The sequence below is a fragment of the Lissotriton helveticus genome, chromosome 1_1 (genome assembly GCF_964261635.1).
Source record: "Lissotriton helveticus chromosome 1_1, aLisHel1.1, whole genome shotgun sequence".
In the NCBI taxonomy this organism is placed as follows: Eukaryota; Metazoa; Chordata; class Amphibia; order Caudata; family Salamandridae; genus Lissotriton; species Lissotriton helveticus.
In genome coordinates, this window is record NC_136057.1 from 1,508,235,325 (window position 1) to 1,508,261,789 (window position 26,465).

Genomic DNA, 26,465 nt, shown 5'->3' on the forward strand with positions numbered 1-26,465 from the left:
GCTCAGGGTGTCCAAAATGGTCAGTGTTTGTCATGTTCCCTATTCTCCCAGCAACATTTAAAACCCTTAAAGTAGTGATTACATGAAGGGGGGGGCAGAGCGAACTCAAAAGGGTTCTCTTCTTATTACCTGTCGCTGAGAAGAGTTCCCACTTCAACATAATTTAGCATTAGCGGCTTGCAAGGAACGAGAGTGGAGGGCGGCGGAGTAATGGGGGGGTACAAAATAAAAGAACACTTGCCTCCTTGCCGCGTCTCGAGTCTAGGTGTCCCTCGTCGTCTCTCTGTGGCCGGAACCAGGAGGCATACAGGCTCCCTTCCTTGGGCCAATCACAACGCTGCAATACTGTATTATTGTTGGTCTGAGCGCCGGGGAATGGGAGGCTGGGCATGTTCCCCACCAGGCTGTTTAATGCAGCCTGGTGGGGAACATGCAAAACGCACATGACTATTTGGCTGGCCCGAGAGCCGCCCAAGCAGTCAAAGCGCACTTTAGAGTGCATCAGCCACTCCTCCTCCGGGAGGTCACAGGAGCCCAGCCCCGCCCAACCTTGCTGACTATGTGGGTACATTTGAAAACTCACTTGCATAGCATGTTAATCCTATGGAAAAATTGTCACATTACTACTTAAAACTTACGAAATGCATTAATTTGTATCTTTAAATCCTATAGCTACTACAGCCGAGGCAGTCTGATACAAACCTGGGCTAAAAAAATGCCTCATTACCTTTAACGTTCTAGGTGCAGTGTCAACAGGTTGCCTTTTGTACTTATGCCTCCGTTCTTGCTTTGACTAATGTGCCTACTGGGCAGCAAAATGATTACTTTTAAGAACTTATTAAAATAACAGTGACTTGTCAGTGTAGTTTAAAGAGCAATCCACAGAAGAGGGAAAAAAGTTCCCCAGACTTAGTCCCACTTCGCTAACAATCCCCGACAATTTTAGACGTATTAATCATGCTCGACTTTCCAGCCTTTGGTCAAGTTATATTTGTAGGAAGTTGGATATCGGACTATGGTTGCCCCCAACTTTTTGCCTAGTGTTTAGCTGGTTTTCGACCTAGTTGGCCTGGGGCCCTGCTATTCAGGACCCCAGACTAATTGCTCTCTCTGTAAAATGGACTCCATGTACCTTAGGTACATACCTAATTGGATACTGGGTCACCTTATCAGTCCCTGTACAGTGTACCTTAGGTACCCAGGGTATAGGTGTACCCAGGGCCTATCAGGGGCTGCAGCATGTATTATGCCACCCCTGGCTGGCCATCCAAAACTGACACAACTGGCTGCTAAGACAGCTGGGGCAAGGTGGTGTAATCACCCTTTGCTGTAGATATAGTATACCTATATCTAACCCCAAAATGGACACATATACTCCTATCAGTCACTCCTATGGCAGGCCTTATCAATCCTGAAGGCAGAGTGCTTGGAATTATGTGAGATGGTGCTCTAGCATGAGCTGAGCCTGTCTGCAGCTTGCGGAACCAAGTCCTTATAGCTGTTCCATGATAACGTTATACCATATACTCTTAAGTGCATTATAATCCTCGCGGTTGAATGCTAACTTTGGTATAGCATTATCAAAACATGTCGAGTAAGGTGTCATACGAATTGGAATACTACCCCTTCGCCAGTTCTGGCGACGGGGGTAGCATTCCACCCTTCAAGAGGGGCACGACATGTATGTAACTGTGAACCCCGGTTAAAGTTAAGCAGAGCCTCAGCATCACAAAATGGATGCTGCCACCACAGACACATGTCTGACCTCCTGCTGCTGGGAGTCCTTCCAGCGAGGGAGGCTTGGACAAAGGGTTTCCTGCCTTGGGAGGTGCTAGCACCACCCCAGACAGGATTTTGTGTATTGGGTAGGACCGGCCTGAAAGGAATGAGACATGCCTGGGGCACATAAGGTGCCCTGTGCATACACCGGCTCAAACCAGTTGCTGGGGCACCCCTGCCCCAGTTCTGGCGCGAAGCCGGACAAAGGATAGGGGGTGTAACCACCCCCCTTCCTGGTCCCACCCAGGGGAGGGACCTAGTCAGTAGTGCAGCCCCCTTTAGCAGGATAAAGGTAGGAGCTGGTACCATTCCAAGTTAGATTATCCTGAACAACTTTGTAAGAAGAAACTCTGGACTTCGACGTTCTGCTCCACAGAAGACTGAAGAATCTCCCTTGTGGGCAAGGAGTGTCCACCCTGCATCTGCAGGCACCATCAAGCGTCCAGCGGCTTCCCTTTGTCGTCTTCCTTCCAGGATCCAGACTTCAGAGCCCGACGAGACCCGGATGGCCAGACCTCTCCGACCTCAACCTACATCTGCAGCACAGCTGAGACCCGTGGGTGCGACGAGACACGTGGGACCGGCCATCTCGGAAGAAACTGCACTTCGCTTCCAGCACAACTCCCGAGGTAAACTCGACCAAGTGCTTTGGGGACTGAGAAGCCCCAGCCCCGAGCAGCCCCTGCACCGAAGAGCAGCCCTCCAGCATCCACGAGATTTGCGTGGGGCCCTTCTGCTTGTTTGCTGCTCGACGCGTTGTCTGGTCTCTTGCCGGCTGGCTAGTGGCCTCCTAGACGACGAACCTTTGAATCTTTGCTGCTGGTATGGTTGCTCCAGACTGGCCCTTGCTCCCTTCCAAAAGAGGGGAACCCCGGACTCTCCTAGTCCGCACCAGACGCTTTCTCCACTCACCGCGTGGGTTGCCTTTGCCAAGGCCTGTTGACGCCGATTCCGGATCCAACACCGCCGACAGCGAGAGCCTGCGTGGGACAGCTCGTGCCTTCATCCTGGTCGTCGAAGACACCTCCTGGTCCACGTGGCTGCAGAGTCAAGCGTCCACTCTTCATCTGATCGCGACAACGACATCTGGTTCCTTCCTGGTTCCACTCCAGTCACTGGCTAGTGACTGTGAACATTGTCCCCTCTGCTTTCAGGTCTTCTTCTTCACCGATCCACCCCTGGATTGCACCGGACATCTTCCTCCTGGTCGCCTGCAGCATCTTTTCTTTCAGGGTCCATTGACTTCAACGCGAGAACCCGACGCACTTTGACACCTATGCACCCGCAGCCCGTGGGTGAGGTAACCAGAGCATTTCGGTGCTCAAGGGTAGTTTAACTGTCCTAGTGTCCAGTTCCACAGTCGTTTTAGTCCTAACTAGTTAGGATTGTCCGTACTTACCGTTTACTTAAACTGTACTGTCCATAGACGTTGTTACGCATCCTGCGTGTGAGTTCACATTCTGCACACGCGTTCCGTGGGCCTCCTATTACTTACCTAGAGTTAGTGTAGCGTGGTCCCAACGATCCTACAGCCTCTGAACAGCTCCATTCTTCCTATCAACTTTCACATTCCACTTATTAGTATATGGTTTGTCGTGCCCCTAGGGCACCATTGTAATTTTGTGCAACTTATCGTATTTTTCCTAAGAGATTGTCATGTGCTTAGCCCTCTGACCTCATAAAGAGTTCAGAGGTGTTGGTTATTAATAAATATACTGTTTATTTTCATAACAACCTCTGTGGTGTCCTTTCATCTGGTATTCAAGGGGTTATATGGTGGTAAAACTGCTGGCTTCACATGCCATAACGAGTTTAGCCTAAGACTGCTTTGTCCATGCTACCACTAGGATAGCTGGTCCATAAGGTTGACTTACAACCAATCACCATAAGGGTTGTTTGGACTGATACAAGGTGATCACTAGAACTAGTGAGCATCATATATCAGGCCAACTTCTCACATTGGTGTGCAGCGGTTGGGATTTGAGCTTGCTGTTGTTTTTACCACGTATAATCTTGAAATATCATTTGAAAGATCACATAAGGTACTATAGGTACATATAACAAGCTTAGAAATACTCTGAGTTCTACTGAACCAGCTGTTGTAGTAGAAAGGGCCTAGCACACCCTGACTACAACTCTTAGCAAGGGATCAGTAGGAAAACCCATAGTGTAGGTAGGTGCATCACTTACACCTCACTAGAAGCATGTCTATCCATGGAGAGTCTTCAGAGACTCCCCTAGTGGTTAGTGACCCTCCACAGGTCCTTTCCAGATATGCAGCTCTCAGTTTCCAGGAGATGAGACAATTGTGTACCTCCAGGAAATTGAAACAGGGTTCTAACCCTACCACTCCTTTTCTGTTAGGTCTCTTAGAGACATATGATGCGAGAAGGGCTGCTAACACAGACCCCTCTAATCCAGATAGGAGCATGCCCCCCTTAGAAGGTACTCGTGGTGACCCAGACTCCAACCTCCCTGAAACAGAAGATGTAGATGAGGAGGAGGAAGAAGAGGAACCCTCTGAGGTTGATGCAGACAATAGGCAACCTTTAGTCGGCAGACTTACAAGGGCCAACTTAGACCTGCATAGGGAAGGGACTGGGGGACCCCCATTACTAACCCATATCAGGCCTAACTTTGGGGTTAGGAGAGATAGATCTCCTTCTAGGGACTCCAATAGATCTCTGCACTCTCATGCATCTGCTCAGAGGAGGTTGACTTCCCCTCAGAGGAGAGAGCATGAAGCAAAGATGAAGGAAGTTAATCTGAGGACCCAAAGGGAAGAACTTGCCCTTGCCAAAGAGGAGCTTGCCTTTGCTAGAGAGCAACAGTTGAGTGGGGTAGTCCCCACTGGTGGCAGCACTATCCCTAGGGATAGAGACAGGAGTTTTGATAATAGACACCTGAGTAAAATAGTGCCCTCCTATAAGACAGGAGATGATATCTACAAGTGGATAGCTGCTTTGGAGAGAGCCTGCAAAGTACAGCAGGTACCCCAGAGTCAGTGGGCAGCTATATTGTGGCTCTCCTTTGAAGGTAAAGGTAGAGACAAGCTCCTCACTGTTAGAGATGAGGATGCTAATGATTACCAAGTCTTGAAAACTGCTCTGATTGATGGGTTTGGCTTAACAACTGAACAGTACAGGTTGATGTTCAGAGACACCCAGAAAACTCAGGCTCAAGATTGGACTGACTTTGTTGATTGTGCCACTAAGGCTTTGGAGGGCTGGTTACTGGGAAGTAAAGTTACTGATTACACAGGATTGTATAATCTAATTATGAGAGAAAAAATCTTAAATAATTGTCAGAACCAGTTGTTGCATCAGCACTTGATTGACTCAGATCTGACCTCTCCCCAAGAATTGGGAAAGAAGGCAGACAGATGGGTTAGGACAAGGGTCAAGCAGCAGAACCAGAACCAGGGTGGTGGCCAGAAGAAAGCAGACCAGAAGGGTAATGAGAATAAGCAAAATGACCAGAAGTCTTCAACAGGGCCCCAACAACCTAAGGAGGGTGGGTCCCAAAATTCCCAAAAGAAGAAGAATGATGGTCCTAAGAAGCCATGGTGCCAATACTGTAAAGGTAAGACTCACTGGTTTAGTGAGTGCACCGAGAAAGGCCAAACTCCTACCACTACTGTCCCTAGGACACCTGCACCCCCTAGTACAGTTAGTAGTGGTAGTGTACCTCCCAAGGCTATAGTTGGGTTAACCCTGGGAACTGAGGTGGGTTCTGACTTAGTCAGAATTCCTACTCAGGCAGTTCTTGTTTGTACTGGGGACATGGATATGACCCCTACTGTAAGTCCTAGTACTCTGGGCAAATACAGGCAAACGCCTTTAATCAGTGGAAAGATGGCTCAGGCCTACAGGGACACTTGTGCCAGTGTCACTATGGTGACACCAACATTTGTGGACCCTGACCAGATCATGCTAGGTTCAGACTACCTAGTGAACCAATGCTAGCAATGTCACTACCAATCACAGTATGGCAGTTGTTAATTTCTCCTGGGGAGGGGTAACTGGCCTCAAAAGGGTTGTAGTTATTTCAGACCTCCCAGTAGATTGTCTTTTGGGCAATGATTTGGAATCCTCACTGTGGTCAGATGTGGAGTACAGGACTCATGTAGAAATGCTAGGTCTCTCCTCACATGTCCTTGCTGTGACTAGGTCACAGGCCACGAAATGCCCAGCTGAACAAGTGCTGGAACCTGGAAGAATGGACCAGACACTAACCAAGAGAAGGAGCAGTAGGGGTAAGGCTGAGCCTTCCCCCCTGCCTCAGGTTGAGGATCAGCCCTCTCAGGAGGCTGACCCAGAGACCCCAGAAGGAACTGTCCTAGAAGAGCTTGAACCTGATCAGGTTGAGTTTCTTGGGACAGGGGGACCTTCCAGGGCAGACTTGAGGCAGGCCCAATTAGACTGTGCCTCTCTTGAACCCCTCAGACAGCAGGCTGCTGCTGAGGCTGCAGGGAATGCTACAGGTGTCCATAAGGTATATTGGGAAGATGGACTCCTATACTCTGAGGCAAGAGACCCCAAGCCTGGTGCTACCAGGAGGCTAGTCATCCCCGTGTCTCTTAGAGGTTTCCTTCTCACCTTAGCCCATGAGATTCCCCTTGCAGGTCACTTAGGCCAGAACAAGACTTGGGACAGGCTTGCCCCACACTTTCACTGGCCTCATATGTCTGAAGACACTAAAGAGTTTTGTCGCTCATGTGTAACCTGTCAAGCCATTGGCAAATCAGGTGGCACAACAAAGGCCCCCCTTATACCACTACCTGTGGTGGGGGTACCCTTTGAAAGAGTGGGGATAGAAATTGTTGGACCAATGGACCCCCCAACAGCATCTGGGCACAGATTTATACTGGTGGTAGTGGATCATGCCACCAGGTATCCAGAAGCTATTCCCCTTAGGACCACTACAGCTCCTGTTGTGGCCAGGGCCCTGCTTGGAGTTTTCTCCAGAGTGGGGTTTCCTAAGGAGGTTGTCTCTGACAGAGGTGCACACTTCATGTCAGGGTACTTGACTGCTATGTGGAAGGAATGTGGAGTAAATTATAAATTTACCACACCCTATCACCCACAGTGCAATGGGCTTGTTGAGAGATTCAACAAGACCCTCAAAGGGATGATAAAAGGGTTACCTGAGAAGCTTAGGCGAAGATGGGACATCCTTTTACCCAGCCTCCTGTTTGCTTACAGAGAGGTCCCATAGAAGGGGGTTGGTTACAGCCCTTTTGAGCTTCTGTTTGGGCATCCTGTAAGGGGACCCCTATGTCTGGTAAAGGAAGGATGGGAGTTACCTCTCAAAAAGCCTAAACTTGACATAGTGGACTATGTACTTGTTCTCCGCTCCAGGATGGCAGAGTACATGGAGAAGGCATCCAAAAACCTTGAGGCCAGCCAACAACTTCAAAAGGCTTGGCATGACCAAAAGGCTGTCCTAACTGTGTATCATGCAGGACAGAAGGTGTGGGTGTTGGAGCCAGTGGCCCCAGCAGCTCTCCAAGACAAATGGTCTGGACCCCATACCATCATTGAGCAAAAGGGAGAGGTCACCTACTTGGTGGACATGGGAACTCCCAGGAGCCCCCACAGGGTGCTTCATGTAAACAGGCTCAAAGCATTTGTCAACAGGGAGGACATGGGCTTGCTCATGGCCACAGATGAGGGGCAGGAGGAAGAGAGTGACCCTCTCCCAGACCTGCTCACTCAGAACCCTGATTATGGGTCAGTAGATGGTGTAGTCTTTTCTGACAGCCTCTCTGAGCATCAACAAGAGGATTGTAAACAGGTTCTTCAATCCTTCAGACAAATGTTTTCACTGACCCCCAGTCAGACAAACTGGTGCACCCATGAGGTGGACACTGGTGACAGTCTGCCTGTCAAGAGTAAAATCTACAGGCAACCTGACCACGTCAGGGACTGCATTAAGAAAGAAGTTCAAAAGATGTTGGAATTGGGAGTCATTGAACCCTCAGAGAGCCCTTGGGCTAGTCCTGTAGTACTAGTGCCTAAACCTCACACCCAGGATGGTAAGAGAGAGATGAGGTTTTGTGTAGGCTACAGGGGTCTCAATGTTGTCACTAAGACAGATGCCCATCCAATACCTAGGGCAGATGAACTGATAGACAAGTTGGCTTCTGCAACTTTCTTAAGTACATTTGACCTAACAGCTGGTTATTGGCAGATCAGGTTAGCTGAGGATGCCAAGGCCAAGACAGCATTTTCTACCCCAGGAGGTCATTACCAATTTGTGGTGATGCCCTTTGGTTTGAAAAATGCACCTGCCACTTTTCAAAGGTTGGTGAACCAAGTTCTCACTGGGTTGGATGACTTTTGTGCAGCATATCTAGATTATATTGCTGTCTTTAGCTCCACCTGGGAGGATCACCTGATCCACCTGAGGAAAGTTTTGGAGGCCCTGCAAAAGGCAGGCCTCACTATCAAGGCTGCTAAGTGCCAGATAGGGCAGAGTCAGGTTGTGTACCTGGGCCACCTTGTGGGTGGAGGCCAGGTCCAACCATTGGAGAGCAAGATACAGGCCATAAAGGACTGGGCTCCTCCAACCACCCAGACACAGGTCAGAGCTTTCTTGGGCCTGTCTGGTTACTATAGGAAGTTTGTCAAAAATTATGGGCCCATTGTGACACCACTTAATGACTTGACAAGCAAGAAAATGCCAAAGAAAGTTCAGTGGACAGTTAGCTGTCAGAAGGCATTCGATGACCTAAAGCAGGCCATGTGTACTGCGCCTCTTCTCAAGAGTCCTGACTACTCCAAAACCTTCATTGTCCAAACATATGCATCTGAGTTGGGTGTGGGAGCTGTTCTATCTCAACTGAATATTGATGGTCATGACCAGCCCATTGCTTTTATAAGCAGAAGGCTGACCCCTAGAGAGAAACGTTGGTCAGCTATTGAGAGGGAGGCCTTTGCTGTGGTTTGGGCCCTGAAGAAGTTGAGGCCATACTTGTTTGGAACTCACTTCAAGATTCAGACCGACCATAAGCCCCTCTTATGGCTAAATCAGATGAAGGGTGAAAACCCCAAACTTCTTAGGTGGTCCATTTCCCTACAGGGGATGGACTTTACAGTGGAGCACAGACCAGGGACTGACCATGGCAATGCAGATGGTCTCTCCAGGTATTTCCACTTAGAACAGGAAGACTCTCCTGGTCAAGGTTAGTTTAATGTCCCTAAGTTTGGGGGGGGGTTATGTAGGAGAGTGGGGTCTGCAATCCTATGGTCACCCCAGATTTTTGCTTTTTGCTTCACTGGTTTACTACTTTCCCTGGCTGTGGGCCTGCTAATCAGACCCACAGCCTAGCTGTTCTCTTTCTAAATTGACAGCCATGTACTTTAGGTGCATCTACCAATTGGTACTGGGCCACCTTATCAGTCCCTGTACAAGTGTACCTTAGGTATCCAGGGCATAGGTGTACCCAGGGCCTACCAGGGGCTAAAGCATGTATTATGCCACCCCTGGCTGGCCATCTAAAACTGACACAACTGGCTGCACCACAGCTGGGGCCAGGTGGTGTAATCACCCTTTGCTGTAGATATAGTATACCTATATCTAACCCTAAAATGGACAAATATCCTCCTATCAGTCACTCCTATGGCAGGCCTTAACAATCCTGGAGGCAGAGTGCTTGGAATTATGTGAGATGGTGCTCTGGCATGAGCTGAGCTCGTCTGCAGCTTGCGGAACCAAGTCCTAATAGCTGTTCCATGATAACGCTATACCATATACTCTTAAGTGCATTATCAACCTCGCGGTTAAATACTAACTCTGGTATAGCATTATCAAAACATGTCGAGTAAGGTGTCATACGAATTGAAATACTACCCCCTCGCCAATTCTGGCGACGGGGGTAGCATTCCACCCTTCTAGAGGGGCACAACATGTATGTAACTGAGAACCCCAGTTAAAGTTAACTCGAGCCTTGGCATCACAAAATGGATGCTGCCACCACAGACACAAGTCTGACCTCCTGCTGCTGGGAGTCCTTCCAGCGAGGGCGGCTTGGAAAAAGGGTTCCCTGCCTTGGGAGGTGCTAGCACCACCCCAGACAGGATTTTGCGTATTGGGTAGGGTAGGCTTGAAAGGAATGAGACATGCCTGGGGCACACAAGGTGCCCTGTGCATACACCGGTTCAAACCAGTCGCTGGGGCACTCCAGCCCCAGCTCTGGCGGGAAACCGGACAAAGGATAGGGGGTGTAACCACCCCCCTTCCTGGTCCCACCCAGGGGAGGGACCTAGTCAGTAGTGCAGCCCCCTTTAGCAGGATAAAGGTAGGAGCTGGTCCCATTCCAAATCAGATTAATCCTGAACTACTCTACAAGAAGAAACTCTGGACTTCGACGTTCTGCTCCACAGAAGACGGAAGAAATATCCCTTGTGGGCAAGGAGTGTCCACCCTGCACAAGCAGGCACCACCAAGCGTCCAGCGGCTTCACTTTGTCGTCTTCCCTCGAGGATCCAGACTTCAGAGCCCGACGAGACCCGGATTCCCAGACCTCTCCGACCTCAACTCACATCTGCAGCAAAGCTGAGACCCGTGGGTGCGACGAGACACGTGGGACCGGCCATCTTGAACGAGACTGCACTTCGCTTCCAGCACGACTCCCGAGGTAAACTTGACCAAGTGCTTTGGGGACTGAAAAGCCCCATCCCCGAGCAGCCCCTGCACCGAAGATCAGCCCTCCAGCATCCACGAGATCTGCGTGGGGCCCTTCTGCTTGTTTGCTGCTCGACGCGTTGTCTGGTCACTTGCCGGCTGGCTAGTAGCCTCCTTGACGACGAACTTTGAAATCTTTGCTGCTGGTCTGGTTGCTCCAGACTGGCCCTTGCTCCCTTCCAAAAGAGGGGCACCCCGGACTCTCCTAGTCCGCACCAGACGCTTTCTTCACTCACCGCGTGGGTTGCCTTTGCCAAGGCCTGTTGACGCCGATCCCGGACCCAACACCGCCGACAGCGAGAGCCTGCGTGGGACAGCTCGTGCCTCCATCCTGGTCGTCGAAGACCCCTCCTGGTCCACGTGGCTGCAGAGTCAAGCGCCCACTCTTCACCTGATCGCGACGACGACATCTGGTTCCTTCCTGGTTCCACTCCAGTCACTGGCTAGTGACTGTGAACACTGTCCCCTCTGCTTTCAGGTCTCCTTCTTCGCCGATCCACCTTGGATCGCACCGGACATCTTCCTCCTGGTCGCCTGCAGCATCTTTTCTTTCAGGATCCATTGACTTCAACGCGAGAACCAGACACACTTTGGCACCTATGCACCCGCAGCCCGTGGGTGAGGTAACGAGAGCATTTCGGTGCTCAAGGGTAGTTTAACTGTCCTAGTGTCCAGTTCCACAGTCGTTTTGGTCCTACCTAAACAGGATTGTCCGTACTCACCTTTAACTTGAACTGTACTGTCCATAGACGTTGTTACGCATCTCGTGTGTGAGTTCACACTCTGCACACGCGTTCCATGGGCCTCCTATTACTTACCTAGAGTTAGTGTAGCGTGTTCCCAACGATCCTACAGCCTCTGGACAGCTCCATTCTTCCTATCAACTTTCACATTCCACTTACTTAGTATATGGTTTGTCGTGCCCCTAGGGCACCATTGTAATTTTGTGCAACTTATCGTATTTTTCCTAAGAGATTCTCATGTGCTTAGCCCTCTGACCTCATAAAGAGGTCAGAGGTGTTTTTTATTAATAAATATACTGTTTATTTTCATAACAACCTCTGTGGTGTCCTTTCATCTGGTATTCAAGGGGTTATATGGTGGTAAAACAGCAGGCTTCACATGCCATAACGAGTTTAGCCTAAGACTGCTTTGTCCATGCTACCACTAGGATAGCTGGTCTATAAGGTTGACTTAAAACCAATCACCATAAGGGTTGTTTGGACTGATACAAGGTGATCACTAGAACTAGTGAGCATCATATATCAGGCCAACTTCTCACAGGTCCCAAGACACTTCCTCTACCCAGAAGAAACCTTATTGCCATACCTGCAAACAGGTAGGTCATTGGAAAACTTACAGCAGTTGCCCAAAGAACCACAATAAGGAGAACATACCCCCAAGTAACACTCCCAAACCTCCTGTTACTACTAGTAGTAATCCCCCAGGTGGTGGGAGTGCCCCCAAGAATTTGGGTGCATTTACTTTGGGAGTTCCTGGGGACTCTGGCCTAACCAAGTCCCCTAACTTAGATACTCTTGTCTGTGAAAATGGCATGGGGTTTGCCAACTTCACTGATTTTCCCAATACTTTGGACAAATACAGACAGGAGCCCCTCATCAATGGTCTGAAAGTTGAGGCCTATAGAGACACAGGGGCTAGCATCACCATGGTGACTGAGAATCTAGTCCCCTCAAGGCAACTTATACCTGGTGCCACATACCAGGTGACAAACATTGATGGAGTGCAGAAAAATCATCCCATGGCAGTGGTAAATCTCAGCTGGGGAGGTGTCACTGGCCCCAAGAGAGTGGCAGTGTCATCAAACTTGCCTGTAGATTGCCTACTGGGGAATGATTTAGAGATCTCAGTCTGGGCTGAGGTAGAGCAAGAAACCCATTCTAAAATGGTAAATCTTCCTGAACAGGTTAGGAGGGCTGTGCCAGGCTCAGCCCAATCTCAAACAGATTCCTTCCCTGAAAAGGCTAGCAGGGCTGTGATGGTAACAGCCCATACCCAAACTGAGTCCCTTCCTGAAAAGGTTGGTGGGGCTGTGATGGCCACAGCCCAAACTCAAACTGATTCCTGTGTTGTGAAGCCTGAAACTATGGATCACTCCACACAAACAGAGAGCATTGAGGGGGAAGAGAAATCTCCCTCCCACCAGACAATAGGAAAGGATCAGCCTCCTCAGGGAACTGATCTTACCCCTTGTGAAGAAACTGCCCCAGAGGTAGTCAGGCCTAGCCTGGCAGAGCCCCTGATGTCAGTGGACCCTTCCAAGGTGGCACCCAGTCTGGAGCAGGTAACCTGCCCCTCTCTACCCTGCCTCAGTCAGCCCAGGGCTACAGAGGTCAAGGAGGCCAGGGAGCCCCAAAGGGCCCCCTGTCCAATAGAACAACCCCAACAGCAGATTAGGGACACCAGAGCTAGCAGCCCTAGCATGGTGAAAAAGTTAGAAACTCCTGAGGGATCCCCCTTAAACTTAGTTAGGGACCTCCCCCAGATGGACTCTGTTGGGCACAGCCAAACTTGGGACCTAAGGGCCCCAGACCTGACCTGTCCCTCCAGTAAGCCAAACAGAGGGACCCAGCCTCCAGCTTTAGGTAGCCAGAGGTTGACCCTGAGAGCTCAACACAACTCAGTCGTGGAAAGAAAGGACTATATGGTGGATGATGATTGGAGGAAGCTGAGCCCAACATTAGTGGAGCCTCACTTCAGTACTACATCTCAGCACCAGCCTTTTACTTTGCCAAAACACACCACAGGTAGAGATTCCCTATGGTGGAGACCCTCAGATACCCTTAGGGTGAGGAATTGCTTAGTGGACCATGAGATAGGGGGTAACCATGCCAGTGCTGGTACTTCCTTATATGGCCACTTAGGCAATATAGGCTTACCTGGTCAAGGATAGCCTTATCTCCTTTAGTTGGGGGGGGGGGTTATGTAGGAAGGTGGATATCTGACTATGGTTGCCCCCAACTTTTTGCCTAGTGTTTAGCTGGTTTTCAACCTATTTGGCCTAGGGCCCTGCTATTCTGGACCCCAGACTAATTGCTCTCTCTGTAAAATGGACTCCATGTACCTTAGGAACATACCTAATTGGATACTGGGTCACCTTATCAGTCCCTGTACAGTGTACCTTCGGTACCCAGGGTATAGGTGTACCCAGGGCCTACCAGGGGCTGCAGCATGTATTATGCCACCCCTGGCTGCCCATCCAAAACTGACACAACTGGCTGCTAAGACAGCTGGGGCAAGGTGGTGTAATCACCCTTTGCTGTAGATATAGTATACCTATATCTAACCCCAAAATGGACACATATACTCCTATCAGTCACTCCTATGGCAGGCCTTATCAATCCTGAAGGCAGAGTGCTTGGAATTATGTGAGATGGTGCTCTAGCATGAGCTGAGCCTGTCTACAGCTTGCGGAACCAAGTCCTTATAGCTGTTCCATGATAACGTTATACCATGTACTCTTAAGTGCATTATAATCCTCGCGGTTGAATACTAACTTTGGTATTGCATTATCAAAACATGTCGAGTAAGGTATCATACGAATTGGAATACTACCCCCTCGCCAGTTCTGGCGACGGGGGTAGCATTCCACCCTTCAAGAGGGGCACAACATGTATGTAACCGTGAACCCCGCTTAAAGTTAAGCAGAGCCTCAGCATCACAAAATGGATGCTGCCACCACAGACACAAGTCTGACCTCTGCTGCTGGGAGTCCTTCCAGCGAGGGAGGCTTGGAAAAAGGGTTTCCTGCCTTGGGAGGTGCTAGCACCACCCCAGACAGGATTTTGTGTATTGGGTAGGACCGGCCTGAAAGGAATGAGACATGCCTGGGGCACATAAGGTGCCCTGTGCATACACCGGCTCAAACCAGTTGCTGGGGCACCCCTGCCCCAGTTCTGGCGCGAAGCCGGACAAAGGATAGGGGGTGTAACCACCCCCCTACCTGGTCCCACCCAGGGGAGGGACCTAGGCAGTAGTGCAGCCCCCTTTAGCAGGATAAAGGTAGGAGCTGGTCCCATTCTAAGTTAGATTATCCTGAACAACGTTGTAAGGAGAAACTCTGGACTTCGACGTTCTGCTCCACAGAAGACTGAAGAATCTCCCTTTTGGGCAAGGAGTGTCCACCCTGCATCTGCAGGCACCATCAAGCGTCCAGCGGCTTCCCTTTGTCGTCTTCCTTCCAGGATCCAGACTTCAGAGCCCGACGAGACCCGGATTCCCAGACCTCTCCGACCTCAACCTACATCTGCAGCACAGCTGAGACCCGTGGGTGCGACGAGACACGTGGGACCGGCCATCTCGGAAGAAACTGCACTTCGCTTACATCACGACTCCCGAGGTAAACTCGACCAAGTGCTTTGGGGACTGAGAAGCCCCAGCCCCGAGCAGCCCCTGCACCGAAGAGCAGCCCTCCAGCATCCACGAGATCTGCGTGGGGCCCTTCTGCTTGTTTGATGCTCGACGCCTTGTCTGGTCACTTGCCGGCTGGCTAGTGGCCTCCTAGACGACAAACCTTTGAATCTTTGCTGCTGGTCTGGTTGCTCCAGACTGGCCCTTGCTCCCTTCCAAAAGAGGGGCACCCCGGACTCTCCTAGTCCGCACCAGACGCTTTCTCCACTCACCGGGTGGGTTGCCTTTGCCAAGGCCTGTTGACGCCGATTCCGGATCCAACACCGCCGACAGCGAGAGCCTGCGTGGGACAGCTCGTGCCTTCATCCTGGTCGTCGAAGACACCTCCTGGTCCACGTGGCTGCAGAGTCAAGCGTCCACTCTTCACCTGATCGCGACAACGACATCTGGTTCCTTCCTGGTTCCACTCCAGTCACTGGCTAGTGACTGTGAACATTGTCCCATCTGCTTTCAGGTCTTCTTCTTCACCGATCCACCCCTGGATCGCACCGGACATCTTCCTCCTGGTCGCCTGCAGCATCTTTTCTTTCAGGCTCCATTGACTTCAACGCGAGAACCCGACGCACTTTGACACCTATGCACCCGCAGCCCGTGGGTGAGGTAACGAGAGCATTTCGGTGCTCAAGGGTAGTTTAACTGTCCTAGTGTCCAGTTCCACAGTCGTTTTAGTCCTAACTAGTCAGGATTGTCCGTACTTACCGTTTACTTGAACTGTACTGTCCATAGACGTTGTTACGCATCCCGCGTGTGAGTTCACACTCTGCACACGCGTCCCGTGGGCCTCCTATTACTTACCTAAGGTGAAGATAGCGTAGTCCTAGCGAACCTCCAGCCTCTGGACAGCTCCATTCTTTTTATCGACTCTCACATTCCACTTACTTAGTATATGGTTTGTCGTGCCTCTAAGGCACCTGTGTAAATTTGTGCAACTTGTCGGATTTTTCTTAAGAGATTGTCATGTGCTTAGCCCTCTGACCTCATAAAGAGTTCAGAGGTGTTTGTTATTAATAAATATACTGTTTATTTTCATAACAACCTGTGTGGTGTCCTTTCATCTGGTATTCAAGGGGTTATATTGTGGTAAAACAGCTGGCTTCACATGCCAAAAGAGTTTAGCCTAAGACTGCTTTGTCCATGCTACCATTAGGATAGCTGGTCTATAAGGTTGACTTACAACCAATCACCATAAGGGTTGTTTGGACTGATACAAGGTGATCACTAGAACTAGTGAGCATCATATATCAGGCCAACTTCTCACAATATTTCCTTGCCATGCCATCTCTCTTTAACAAAGCAACAACTTAAGCCTTGCCTTTTTTGTTTTGTTTCATACGGCTGGGTATTATAATAAATGTAACCACCTATTTGTGAAAAACTGAGAAAATATCAGCCTTTAAAAAGACAGTTAAGATGCTCTCGCTTTTTGGTCATGTTATGATGTCCAGCGTGTGACCGCTCCATGGGGTTTGAGTATCTTTTAAATGGTTTTTAAAAGCCAAGCTGCTTGGCACCCTCTTTCATTCACCCCCTCTTTTAGCTTCCTTGGTTCTAACATGCTCTGGAGCAGTTACTCTGAATGCCAAATAAAAAACATAATAACTACATAGTACATACATTCCGTTTGAATGAGACCACTGCATGCTATGATATACTCTGTTTAGACTGTCTCGGGGTGTAACTCTGTCTTTTATTAGGTCTCGCCTGGCGAAAGCAGCCCATGCGCCGTTCTCGCCAGAGAGGACCTTTTGGAATCAATTCTCCGGCGTGGGCTCATGCACGCCCCTGCATGGACAAAAATAGCTGCTCCCGCCATCTGTCCATAGCAGACTGCAAGCGCGGGTCCGTGGTACAGTGCACAGTCCGCCGCCATCTTGTTCACGCCAGCTTCCTTCAACTCTGGCGTGCTTTCACTTTAAATAGTGCACGCGCGCGACAGACCCAGAGTTGAAGGAAGCCGGCACGCAATAATTTTTTTGTTTTGCTTTGCCGCTCTCACTCCCCCCCTCGCGCATTAACCACGCTGCCACGCTTACTTCCCCCCCCACCCACCCCCTGCCCCTCTCTACTGCAGCAGGACGAGCGGCGCACAGCCAGACCATGAGGAAGATGGGCAGAGACCAGTACATGGAAAAAATACAAACGTACCAGTTCAGAGTTGAGCTAATTTTCAAACAATGTCAATGATGCCTTGTTAGATTTCATGAATGCACAAGTCTGCTCTGTGGAAAGCAATCTACAATACAACCGTCCGGGACAAAAAAAACCAGGTCGATTTCAGACGCTCATCAGGGCTTTTGACATCCTTGAGTGCGTACATTCACAATGGCCGCTACTACTGCAGTCACACCCGAAGAAAAGAACGCAACTTGACCTGAAACTGCTTCATTAAAAACACTACCCCGCCCCTCGCACATTCATCACGCTGCCGTGCTTACTCTACCCCTCCTGTGTCTCAGCCCCAGCAGCTTCCCGGGCCCACACACACACACAGAGTGTTTCAGCTGACAGCCGCACTCCAGTACTTCACAGGTCTTTCAAGACCATTCACTTGTTAACGAGGCTTTGTTGTATTTTTATCCCTATGTAGCCCTACAAACACATATGTTAATGGCACAGCCCAGCAAAACCTGTCCTAGTAGCTTTAGACATCCCACTGCAATACCTACCAGCCTTCCTAGAGGAGTTAAAGTGGTTTGGGAAGGTGTCTGGCTTTTGCATTAAGATACAGAAGTCACAGACCCTCAATATATTGATGTAACCCACCCTGCAGCAACAATTGGCTGCCAGCTACTCTCTAGCATGGACTGCATTCTCGGTATTGTATCTCGGAGTACAGATTACCTCCACGATCCAGGACTCAATTACAGCACTTTACTCTGCCATATACGGACAAACATCGCCAAATAAAGGCATTACAGCCTCTCCTGGCTCTGACTTATAGATGCCAATACTCGTCAGGGGTCTATTAATATTCCAGGCCTTTCCGTTGATACTACCTGCAGGTATGCTGAAATCCATGCTTTGTATGGGAAAGCTAACACCCATGATGCATCACAATCAGATATACCACCCTAATGGAGAGGGGGACCTGGAGGTTCTTAATGTACACTACCATCAAGCGGCACAGCTCCACTTCTTGGTGTAGTGGCACCTCCCAGAGACGGAGAAGCATGCAAAAAGGGGAGAGCACCTTCGGAAGGTACTTAGGCTATACACGAATTACAGAGCATGCAGTCTATACTCCTTGCCGATCACCAGAGCTACCCTCGCAGCCTGGGTTAGAGTGGCCACTCGAAAGGAACGCAGCCCCCCCCAACACCATTTACGTCCATATTTGGTAACTCAGACTTTGCTTCCGGCCTTCCCCTACAACCCTTTAGGCAAGGCAACATACTGGCTGCAAGTCCATCGCACATTTTATTTTTTACGCTGATGGTCTCATCTCCTTCCAGCAACTGAAAACTATGGTATCCCTGAAACAGATCACCTCCACTACCTGCAGATCAAGCATTGGATACCCCCCTGAGGTACAATAAGAGGCGAGATGGACACTCGCTCCCCTTGAGAAATGGCCCCTACTCAAAGATGGAGACAAGCATATTATCAACAAATTATACACCCTCCTGACCCACCCCGATGTGAAAGAGAAAATTGCGGCCCAGAGGCACTGGGAAACAGGCGTTGGGAGGGTCATTCACACATAAAGAATGGGGAAACATATACTTTCAGGTGCGCCGCCCAACTTGTTGGGCATCAAGCGTAGAAACCTCTACTAAGATTGCAATCTATTGGTATTTCTCACATGCTGGACTACACAGGGGTAACCCTGCCAGCAGTGAGGACTGCTGGAATGAATGAATGAATGAAAATAATTTATAACGCGCAAAAAACAATAACCCGAAGGTATCAAGGCGCCTAACAATAAAATCAAAAAGTAGAACCAATCATCCATTACACATAGGCTTGCAGGAAGAGGCGAGTTTTAAGTGCACCACGAAATGCCTGCAATGTGGGTAGGGACCTGAGATCCAGAGGGAGTTCATTCCACCATTTAGGGGCAAGGGTGGAAAAGGCCCTGCCACCCCATTTAGCTCTTCGTATACGAGGGGCTGACAGAAGTAATTTCCCGGAGGAACGCAGGTTCCTTCCAGGGATGTAATTAGAGATGATGGAGCTTACTCCAGAGTCACTATTTTTTGTGATGACTCTATAGGTCATACACAGGACCTTGAACCGCACTCGGTATTCTACCGGAAGCCAGTGCAGTGTTTTCCTGGCTAACGTAGCCGAAGTACGTCTGGGAGCGTCCAAGACAAATCTTGCTGTGGCATTTTGGACCACCTGTAAGCGCTGCAGGAGGCTCTTTTTCAGCCCCGCATACAACGCGTTACAGTAGTCTAGCCGCGAGCTTATTAATGCCACAGCTACCTGTTTTCTGGATTTTAATGATAGATATTTCCTAATCCTTCTAAGGATATGGATTAGGCCCCAGCAGGTGGAGATGGTTCTGCTCACCTGTCCATTCATATCCAGAACCGGGTCTATCATCACCCCAGATTCTTGGCAGATGTTGTAGGGGAAGGGCAAGCTCCGAGCGAGTTGGGCCACCAACTATCTGACCAGATGTTATTGTTCCCTCCAAACACCATCACCTCAGTCTTCTCCCCATTCAGTTTGAGAGAGTTCTGAATCATCCAGTGACCAACCGCCTCCATACAAGATCTAAACTTGGAGGCGGTCTGCACATCTGAATGGGAAAGAGAGACGAGGATTTGGGTGTCATCAGCATAGGAAACTACCTCCATCCCGTAAGATCTTATAAGTCTGGCCAGGGGGGTCACATAGATGTTAAACAGGGTCGGACTAAGAGCCGACCATTGAGGGACCCCGCATAGCACAGATCGGGATGGAGATAGAAACTCGCCCAGTTTGACTCTTTGCTCCCTCCCAGCGAGGAAGGATGTCAGTAGATCCAAGGCCGCCCCCCCCAACCCCACGTCCCTCAGACGAGATGTAAGTACTGAGGGGGAGAGGGTGTCGAAGGCAGCAGTCAGATCCAAAAGGACCAGGAGGGTGGTCTGGCCCCCATCCACTGTCCTACGGATGTTATCAAGCACAATGGTGAGGGCCGACTCAGTGCTATGTTCCCTCCTAAATCCATGCTGGGAGGAGTCCAAGCAGCCCGAGCATTCCACGAAAGCCGCAAGATGCTTGTTCAGATGAACTTCAAGCATCTTTGCCGGAGCAGGAAGCAACGAGATTGGGCGGAAGTTTTTTAAGACCTCCGGGTCGAGGGAGGCCTTTTTTAGCAGTGGTTTTACCACTGCCTTCTTCCACTCCAACGGGAAGACACCATTTCTTATAGCTAGATTCATTATTTCTAGCAGCGGTGGTAAAAGGGTCTCCCTACACTGCTTGATGATTTTCAGTGGGCAGGTATCCAAGGGGGAACCGGATTTGATCTTATCAGTCAAGATTTCAAGATCCTCAGAAGTAAGGGGTGGAAAAGAGTCCAAGGAGCCCAATGAAAAGAGGTTAGTGGCTGGCATGCTTATCTCAGCCATGTCCGTGGGCACACTAATACAGGCTCTTTGTTTTTCAAGAGCTAAGTGGATGTCCTCTATCTTAGTGTGGAAAAAAGAGGCAATCCTATCGCATAGATCCTGCGAAGGTACGACAGGGTCAGGGGCCTGTAGATTGACAAGAGAGTCAACGATTTTGAAAAGCTCCTTCGGCGAAGAGAGCGAGGATGTCAGGGTCACAAAGTAGTCCTGTTTAGCCTGCACAATCTCAGCCTTATATTTCCTGATAAGGTGTTTATGAGCCTCGTTATTCTTGAGGTCCCAACTGGAGTGCCAAAGCCTCTCCTTCCTCCTTACTTCTTGCCTAAGGAGCCTAAGGGAGTCGGAGAACCACGGGGCAGATGGTCTCTTCCTGGCTCGGCGACGAGTCAGTGTAGGGGCCAGTTCATTCATAGCCTCAGTAATAACATACTCAAAGTGATTGACTGTGGTCTGTACATTATCCATGCCCATGGTAGAAAGGCTAGCAGCCCAGGGTTCAAACGAGTGATTGTTAATATTCCTAAAGTTTCTAGCCATTTCCACAACGTGATTTCCCTTCTTGCCTCCTTCCTCCCTATCATACTCCAGATGAAATGGAATGGCAAGGTGGTCGGACCAAGACAAGTGCAGCGGATCCTTAGTGGTCAGGCGGTCGTCATTTGAAAAGATACCATCTAACGTATGGCCTGCCCGATGAGTGGGCCCGCGGACTAGCTGCACCAGTCCACAGGACACCAGCCCTTCAGTAAGACTTAAGGTGTCGGAAACATCATTTCGTTCTAGATGGAAGTTAAAATCGCCAAGGATGGTGAAGTTCTCTCGCCCAAAATAAGGTTCCAGAGCCTGCAAAAGACTGGAGGTAAAGCCAGTTCGCGGGCCTGGTGGTCGATATAATAGAATGCCATTAAGAAAAGGGCGCTGTACTACCTTTATAGTAAAATAGAGGGCTTGAAAACACTCTGGGAAGTCAGGAATAGGTACAATATGGCATTGTAAATGATCTTTATAAAAGATCGCTATGCCGCCTCCCGCTCGACCCTGCCTGTCAAGTCTAGCCAGGCAGTAGCCTTCCGGGGCTGCTTCAAGTAGGTCAGGGCCAGACGACTCTTTAGCCCATGTTTCGGTGACGAATACAAGGTCAGGCTTTCTATCCGAAACCATCTCCCTGAACATTATCTTATTTTTAACAAGGGAGCGGGCATTAACTAGAATGCCTTCTACTCCCTTGCTCCTAGGTCAAATCGGATCCGAATGGCCAGGATGACCAGAGGGGAAGTGTTGAGGGGAGTTGAATAAACTAGGATTAAGATAGCAGCTACATTGTAAAGGGGAAAGAAAAGCAGCGGGTTCAAAAGAATGCATGCGACCTGATACACGAGGCTTCAGGCGCAGCATTTCCTGAAGGGAGTAGCTGTAGAGGGGGGTATATTAAAATCACGATGCAGAGTCCAGCCGTCCAGCGCGTCCTCAACGCGGACGGGCGCAGACGGGCTGGACTCTGGCATGACTCCGGCGTGGCTGCGGCGACCACGCTGCGCGTCATTACAATCGGTTGATATAGGGCTCTAGGCAGTCCAGCTGACTGCTGGAGCGCAGGACAATGGAGCGCTTCCCCGACCCTCCCAAGATGGCGCCCAATCCGAACTAAAGCGCGAGGGACCGGCCCGCCCAAGTAGCGGTGAGGGAACAGTTTACATGCGGCAATGCGAACAAGGATAAAAGCAGGGGAGACAGTGTTCCAAAATAAAATAAATAATAGGACAAAACCGGGATTTTTAAAAATGCGCGGAGCGTCTTAAATGCAAGCCTAGCTGTAAGGAGAAATTCCAAGCAAGGAGAGCCTACCTCCAGTCTTGTTTAAGTACTGATTCTCCACTGTCCGCAGCTGCTCTGAGCGACAGCCTCTAGGCAGTCCAGCTGACTGCTGGAGCGCAGGACAATGGAGCGCTTCCCCGACCCTCCCAAGATGGCTCCCAATCCGAACTAAAGCGCGAGGGACCGGCCCGCCCAAGTAGCGGTGAGGGAACAGTTTACATGCGGCAATGCGAACAAGGATAAAAGCAGGGGAGACAGTGTTCCAAAATAAAATAAATAATAGGACAAAACCGGGATTTTTTAAAATGCGCGGAGCGTCTTAAATGCAAGCCTGGCTGTAAGGAGAAATTCCAAGCAAGGAGTGCCTACCTCCAGTCTTGTTTAAGTACTGATTCTCCACTGTCCGCAGCTGCTCTGAGCGACAGCCTCTAGGCAGTCCAGCTGACTGCTGGAGCGCAGGACAATGGAGCGCTTCCCCGACCCTCCCAAGATGGCTCCCAATCCGAACTAAAGCGCGAGGGACCGGCCCGCCCAAGTAGCGGTGAGGGAACAGTTTACATGCGGCAATGCGAACAAGGATAAAAGCAGGGGAGACAGTGTTCCAAAATAAAATAAATAATAGGACAAAACCGGGATTTTTAAAAATGCGCGGAGCGTCTTAAATGCAAGCCTAGCTGTAAGGAGAAATTCCAAGCTGGAGAGGCGGCGGGAGGGGGAGAAACACTCCTCCACTTACTTTGGGCAAATATTTCAGCACAGTTTTCTCACCAAGATTAACTGCAGCTCATTAGATGGGGTGCATAGTTCACTACTTCTAGATATATAAAATGATTTGAATTAGGTTTTGAACGGCCTAATCCATGTTAAACTGTGTACAATATATTTTCTCCTATCTTTCTCCTATATATTCTCCAATCTTTTTTCCTATGTCTATACTTGTCTATGTAATTATGGACCCTGTATTTCCCTGATCCTCATGTGAAGCACTCTGATACCTCCGGGTCTAGCCAGCACTATATAAAACTTTGCAAATAAATCAATAAACCTCCCTCATCCCTCAATGGTGCCCAATTGCCGCCCTGCCATTTCCCATACCTGCGAACCCCCCCATCCACATCCCCTCACACAATGTTCACTCCTGCCATCCGATCAATGTAGGGGGAGGGTGGGGGGGGGCAAAACAGGGCCCTTTTGATGTGTTTCCAGCTTCTAGCTCATATATGGCCTAGGCTCGGGAGAGTGAACTGCATTGGCTTGTGCAGTCTCGGCGCGTGGCAGGTACACAATCCAGGGCATCTAAGTTCATGCTCCCTGGGAACTGCTTCAAACAGACACCATGGCGGTGGCAATCGCACCACTTCTCTGCAGGGCGGTGGCAGGAAGGTGCTCACCCACACCGTGGCGCAGATCAATACGGAGTTTGTTACACAGGTGCACGCTTCTTCTCCAGACCACTTTTTTAAAAACTGCTTATGTTACAATCTCACTAAGCATCAGTTATGAGTAAGGACACCTATAAAACATACACAGCATATATGCGACACTCCAAAACTGACAAGTTACATGTAGTAAGAAATATGCACTTCAAGCCGCCTAGGATATCAAATACGAGCGCGATAGCAAAAAAAGGTGCCCTGTGTCTATAAGGAACAGGCATTGGTGTGTCGTGCAGAAGTTTGAACTCCCAGACTTAATGTAGTTGTGCTTAAGACCACTACGTGCTCCTGCTCACAAGCTTGTCTACCTCTTCCCTACCCCCCACGAGTAGAGTACCTTGAGCGCACTACCCCAGTCCTCTCCTACCCTCGCTGCATGACTAACCACTTCTAAGGTCCCAAAGGCGAGACCTATTGGCTATCCCAATGCTTGTTTTACTTGTGCTAGATGTTTGGTACTCTGTGACCATTCCTAATCTTTAGAAAGTTGAGTGTGTTTCTTTCACACGTGAAACGTATCACCTTAGTACATCAGATTATGTTGTTACATTAAGTGGTATTTGTTGTGAGATACTTTTTAAAAATGAGTAGAAACCACCGCAATGAAAAATGACCCTATTGTAAATAGAACAACATTACAATCTATTAAGTTTAATACAAGTTTTTTGAGCAGTGCACATCCAGAGCTCACATATTTGAAGTTTCTCTCATATATGATACTGAAAGAAAAGGAGGCTCTGTGATATACAGTATTTGCCTACGATCACACAATTTTGTGATTTATACCAGGTTTCACATTGTGCAGTCAGCCCTCTCTCCTCTTTTTTTGCATCGAAGGATTATGATTTGTCTTGGCACATAAGGTTAGAGCCTGGGTGGCAGGCTGAAGCCACATGAAAGCTTGGCTCCTTTTTGGCCGGAAAGACCAAGTTGATGTTGATTTAACTTTGAGCCAGACACTTGGCTCGAGCTTTCAGTGGCTCACCCATCTCTACTACATAGCTGTGCATGTCACTTTCAGCATCACGTCAGAATTGATCAAAATCAATTGTAATTGTTTATTTTCTCAATTTTACTTCAATCACAGGAAGAGTTCGACTTGTCTTCCACTTCCCAGATGTCTCCCCTCTCGTTGTACTTGGAACATCCCAAACCCTGTCTCACTCCAGAACTGACATCGAAAGAAGAAAGAGCCTCAAGAAAAATACCAACATTTGCAGGTATCATGGGATTTATGCTTTTTTTTTGAGGGCCTTGTGTTGGAGTGGGAGGTTTTTTCCTTATCTGCAGTAAATCTCAGGTGTGAAAGTAAAACATTTAGCGAGGGTCAGATTATACCTTTCTGATGGATACATCTGCCAGTGGATTCCTCACCTTGTGAATATCCCCTGTGCCAGCAGAATTCCTAAATTTTTCGTAGCTCTCCACGCCGACGGGGACGACGTCACAGAAGCATGGCTCCGCTCGCGGCTCTGCTGACGTCACCGGAGCCATAAGAGCCTCGTCGGTGTGATGACGTCAGTTCCCTTTTTTCCGCGCCGTCGACGCTAACGGTTTTCTGTGACTCTCCGTGGTTTTGTTGCTACATTGTGTTTCTGGAATACTTCTCTTGTTTCTTTCTTGAAGATGTCGTCGAGGAAGTCAGGGTTCAAGCCCTGTAGGGAGTGCGGGGGCCCTATGTCCATCACGGATTCCCACGAAGATTGTGTCTGGTGCCTGTTGTCGGATCACGACATCGAGGGTTGCGCTTGCTGTCGCAACCCTCGATGTCGTGATCCGAGCTGTTCATGGCGAAGATGAGAAAGGAGAAGAGAGGTCTAAGAAGTATAAGGTCGAGTTCCAGGTCGGGTTCGAAGTCGACGTCGGGTCATGCTTCAAAGTCAAAGAAGCATAAGAAGAAGAAGAGGCACGGCTCTCAACGCCGTTCAGATAAGGACGCGGCTCCGAAATCGACTTCTCCATCTCCTCGGCGTCGTAAGGACTATGTCTCTCCTTCTCCCTCAGGCTCGAATCAGTGTTCTCCTGTTCGTTCGGCTTCGCCTGCAGCTTCTCCAGTGCATTCTCCGATGCCGGCTCCCTCTCTGACGCCGGCTCATTCTCCGGCTCCGGTGGAAGAGGCTCCAGTACCTGATGAGTCGTCGACTCCATTGGCTCCACCGTCAGCGCCACTTGGCCCGAGTCTGGTAATGCCTCAACCTGAGTCTGTACCAGGCGCTTACCCACCTTTCCCTGGCTCAGGTCAAGATCCATCACATTACCTAAATGCAATGTATAGAGTCTTTGCAAGAGCTATGTACCTTTCTGGAGCACCTTCGGGTCCCATGGGTCCTATGGCCTTTAACCCGGGGGTTCCTCAGGCTTATGCTCAGGCACCCTTTATGCCATTTCTTTCAGCGGCGCAGTCCTTGCATTTCCCGGCGCTGAGGACATCGACGCCGTTCCCTTCATCTCCGGCGCCGTCAGCTCAACCTCGCTCGTCCCAGCCTGTGCCTCCAGATCCGTGTTCGATGCCGGCTCCGGATCCGTCGGAGTTGTGTCTGGCTCCGCCAACGCCGGTTCCGAGGATAAGGTCCAGGCGGGGGGCACAGAGGATTTTGGAGGAGCAGTTTTATCGTGCAGAGGAAGAAATGGAGGAAGGTGAACTTCAAGAGTCAGAGGACTTATTTGAAGATTTGAGGGAGGCAAGTGGCCTTGATATGTCCCTGGAATGGGAGCTTTCTCCTCCTTCAGATGCTCCTTCTAAGGATGTGGC

General features: G+C 49.6%; 1 protein-coding gene across 3 annotated transcripts in view; it reads left to right on the top strand.

Moving 5' to 3' along the window:
• Positions 1-26,465, top strand: part of ATF6 (activating transcription factor 6) — a 1,455,481-nt gene that overhangs the window by 437,514 nt on the left and 991,502 nt on the right. For all 3 annotated transcript variants that reach the window (XM_078686796.1, XM_078686788.1, XM_078686804.1), the window contains one exon: positions 24,801-24,933. In XM_078686796.1, the coding sequence (XP_078542922.1) occupies positions 24,801-24,933 (133 nt within the window). The remainder of the gene's footprint in view (positions 1-24,800; positions 24,934-26,465) is intronic.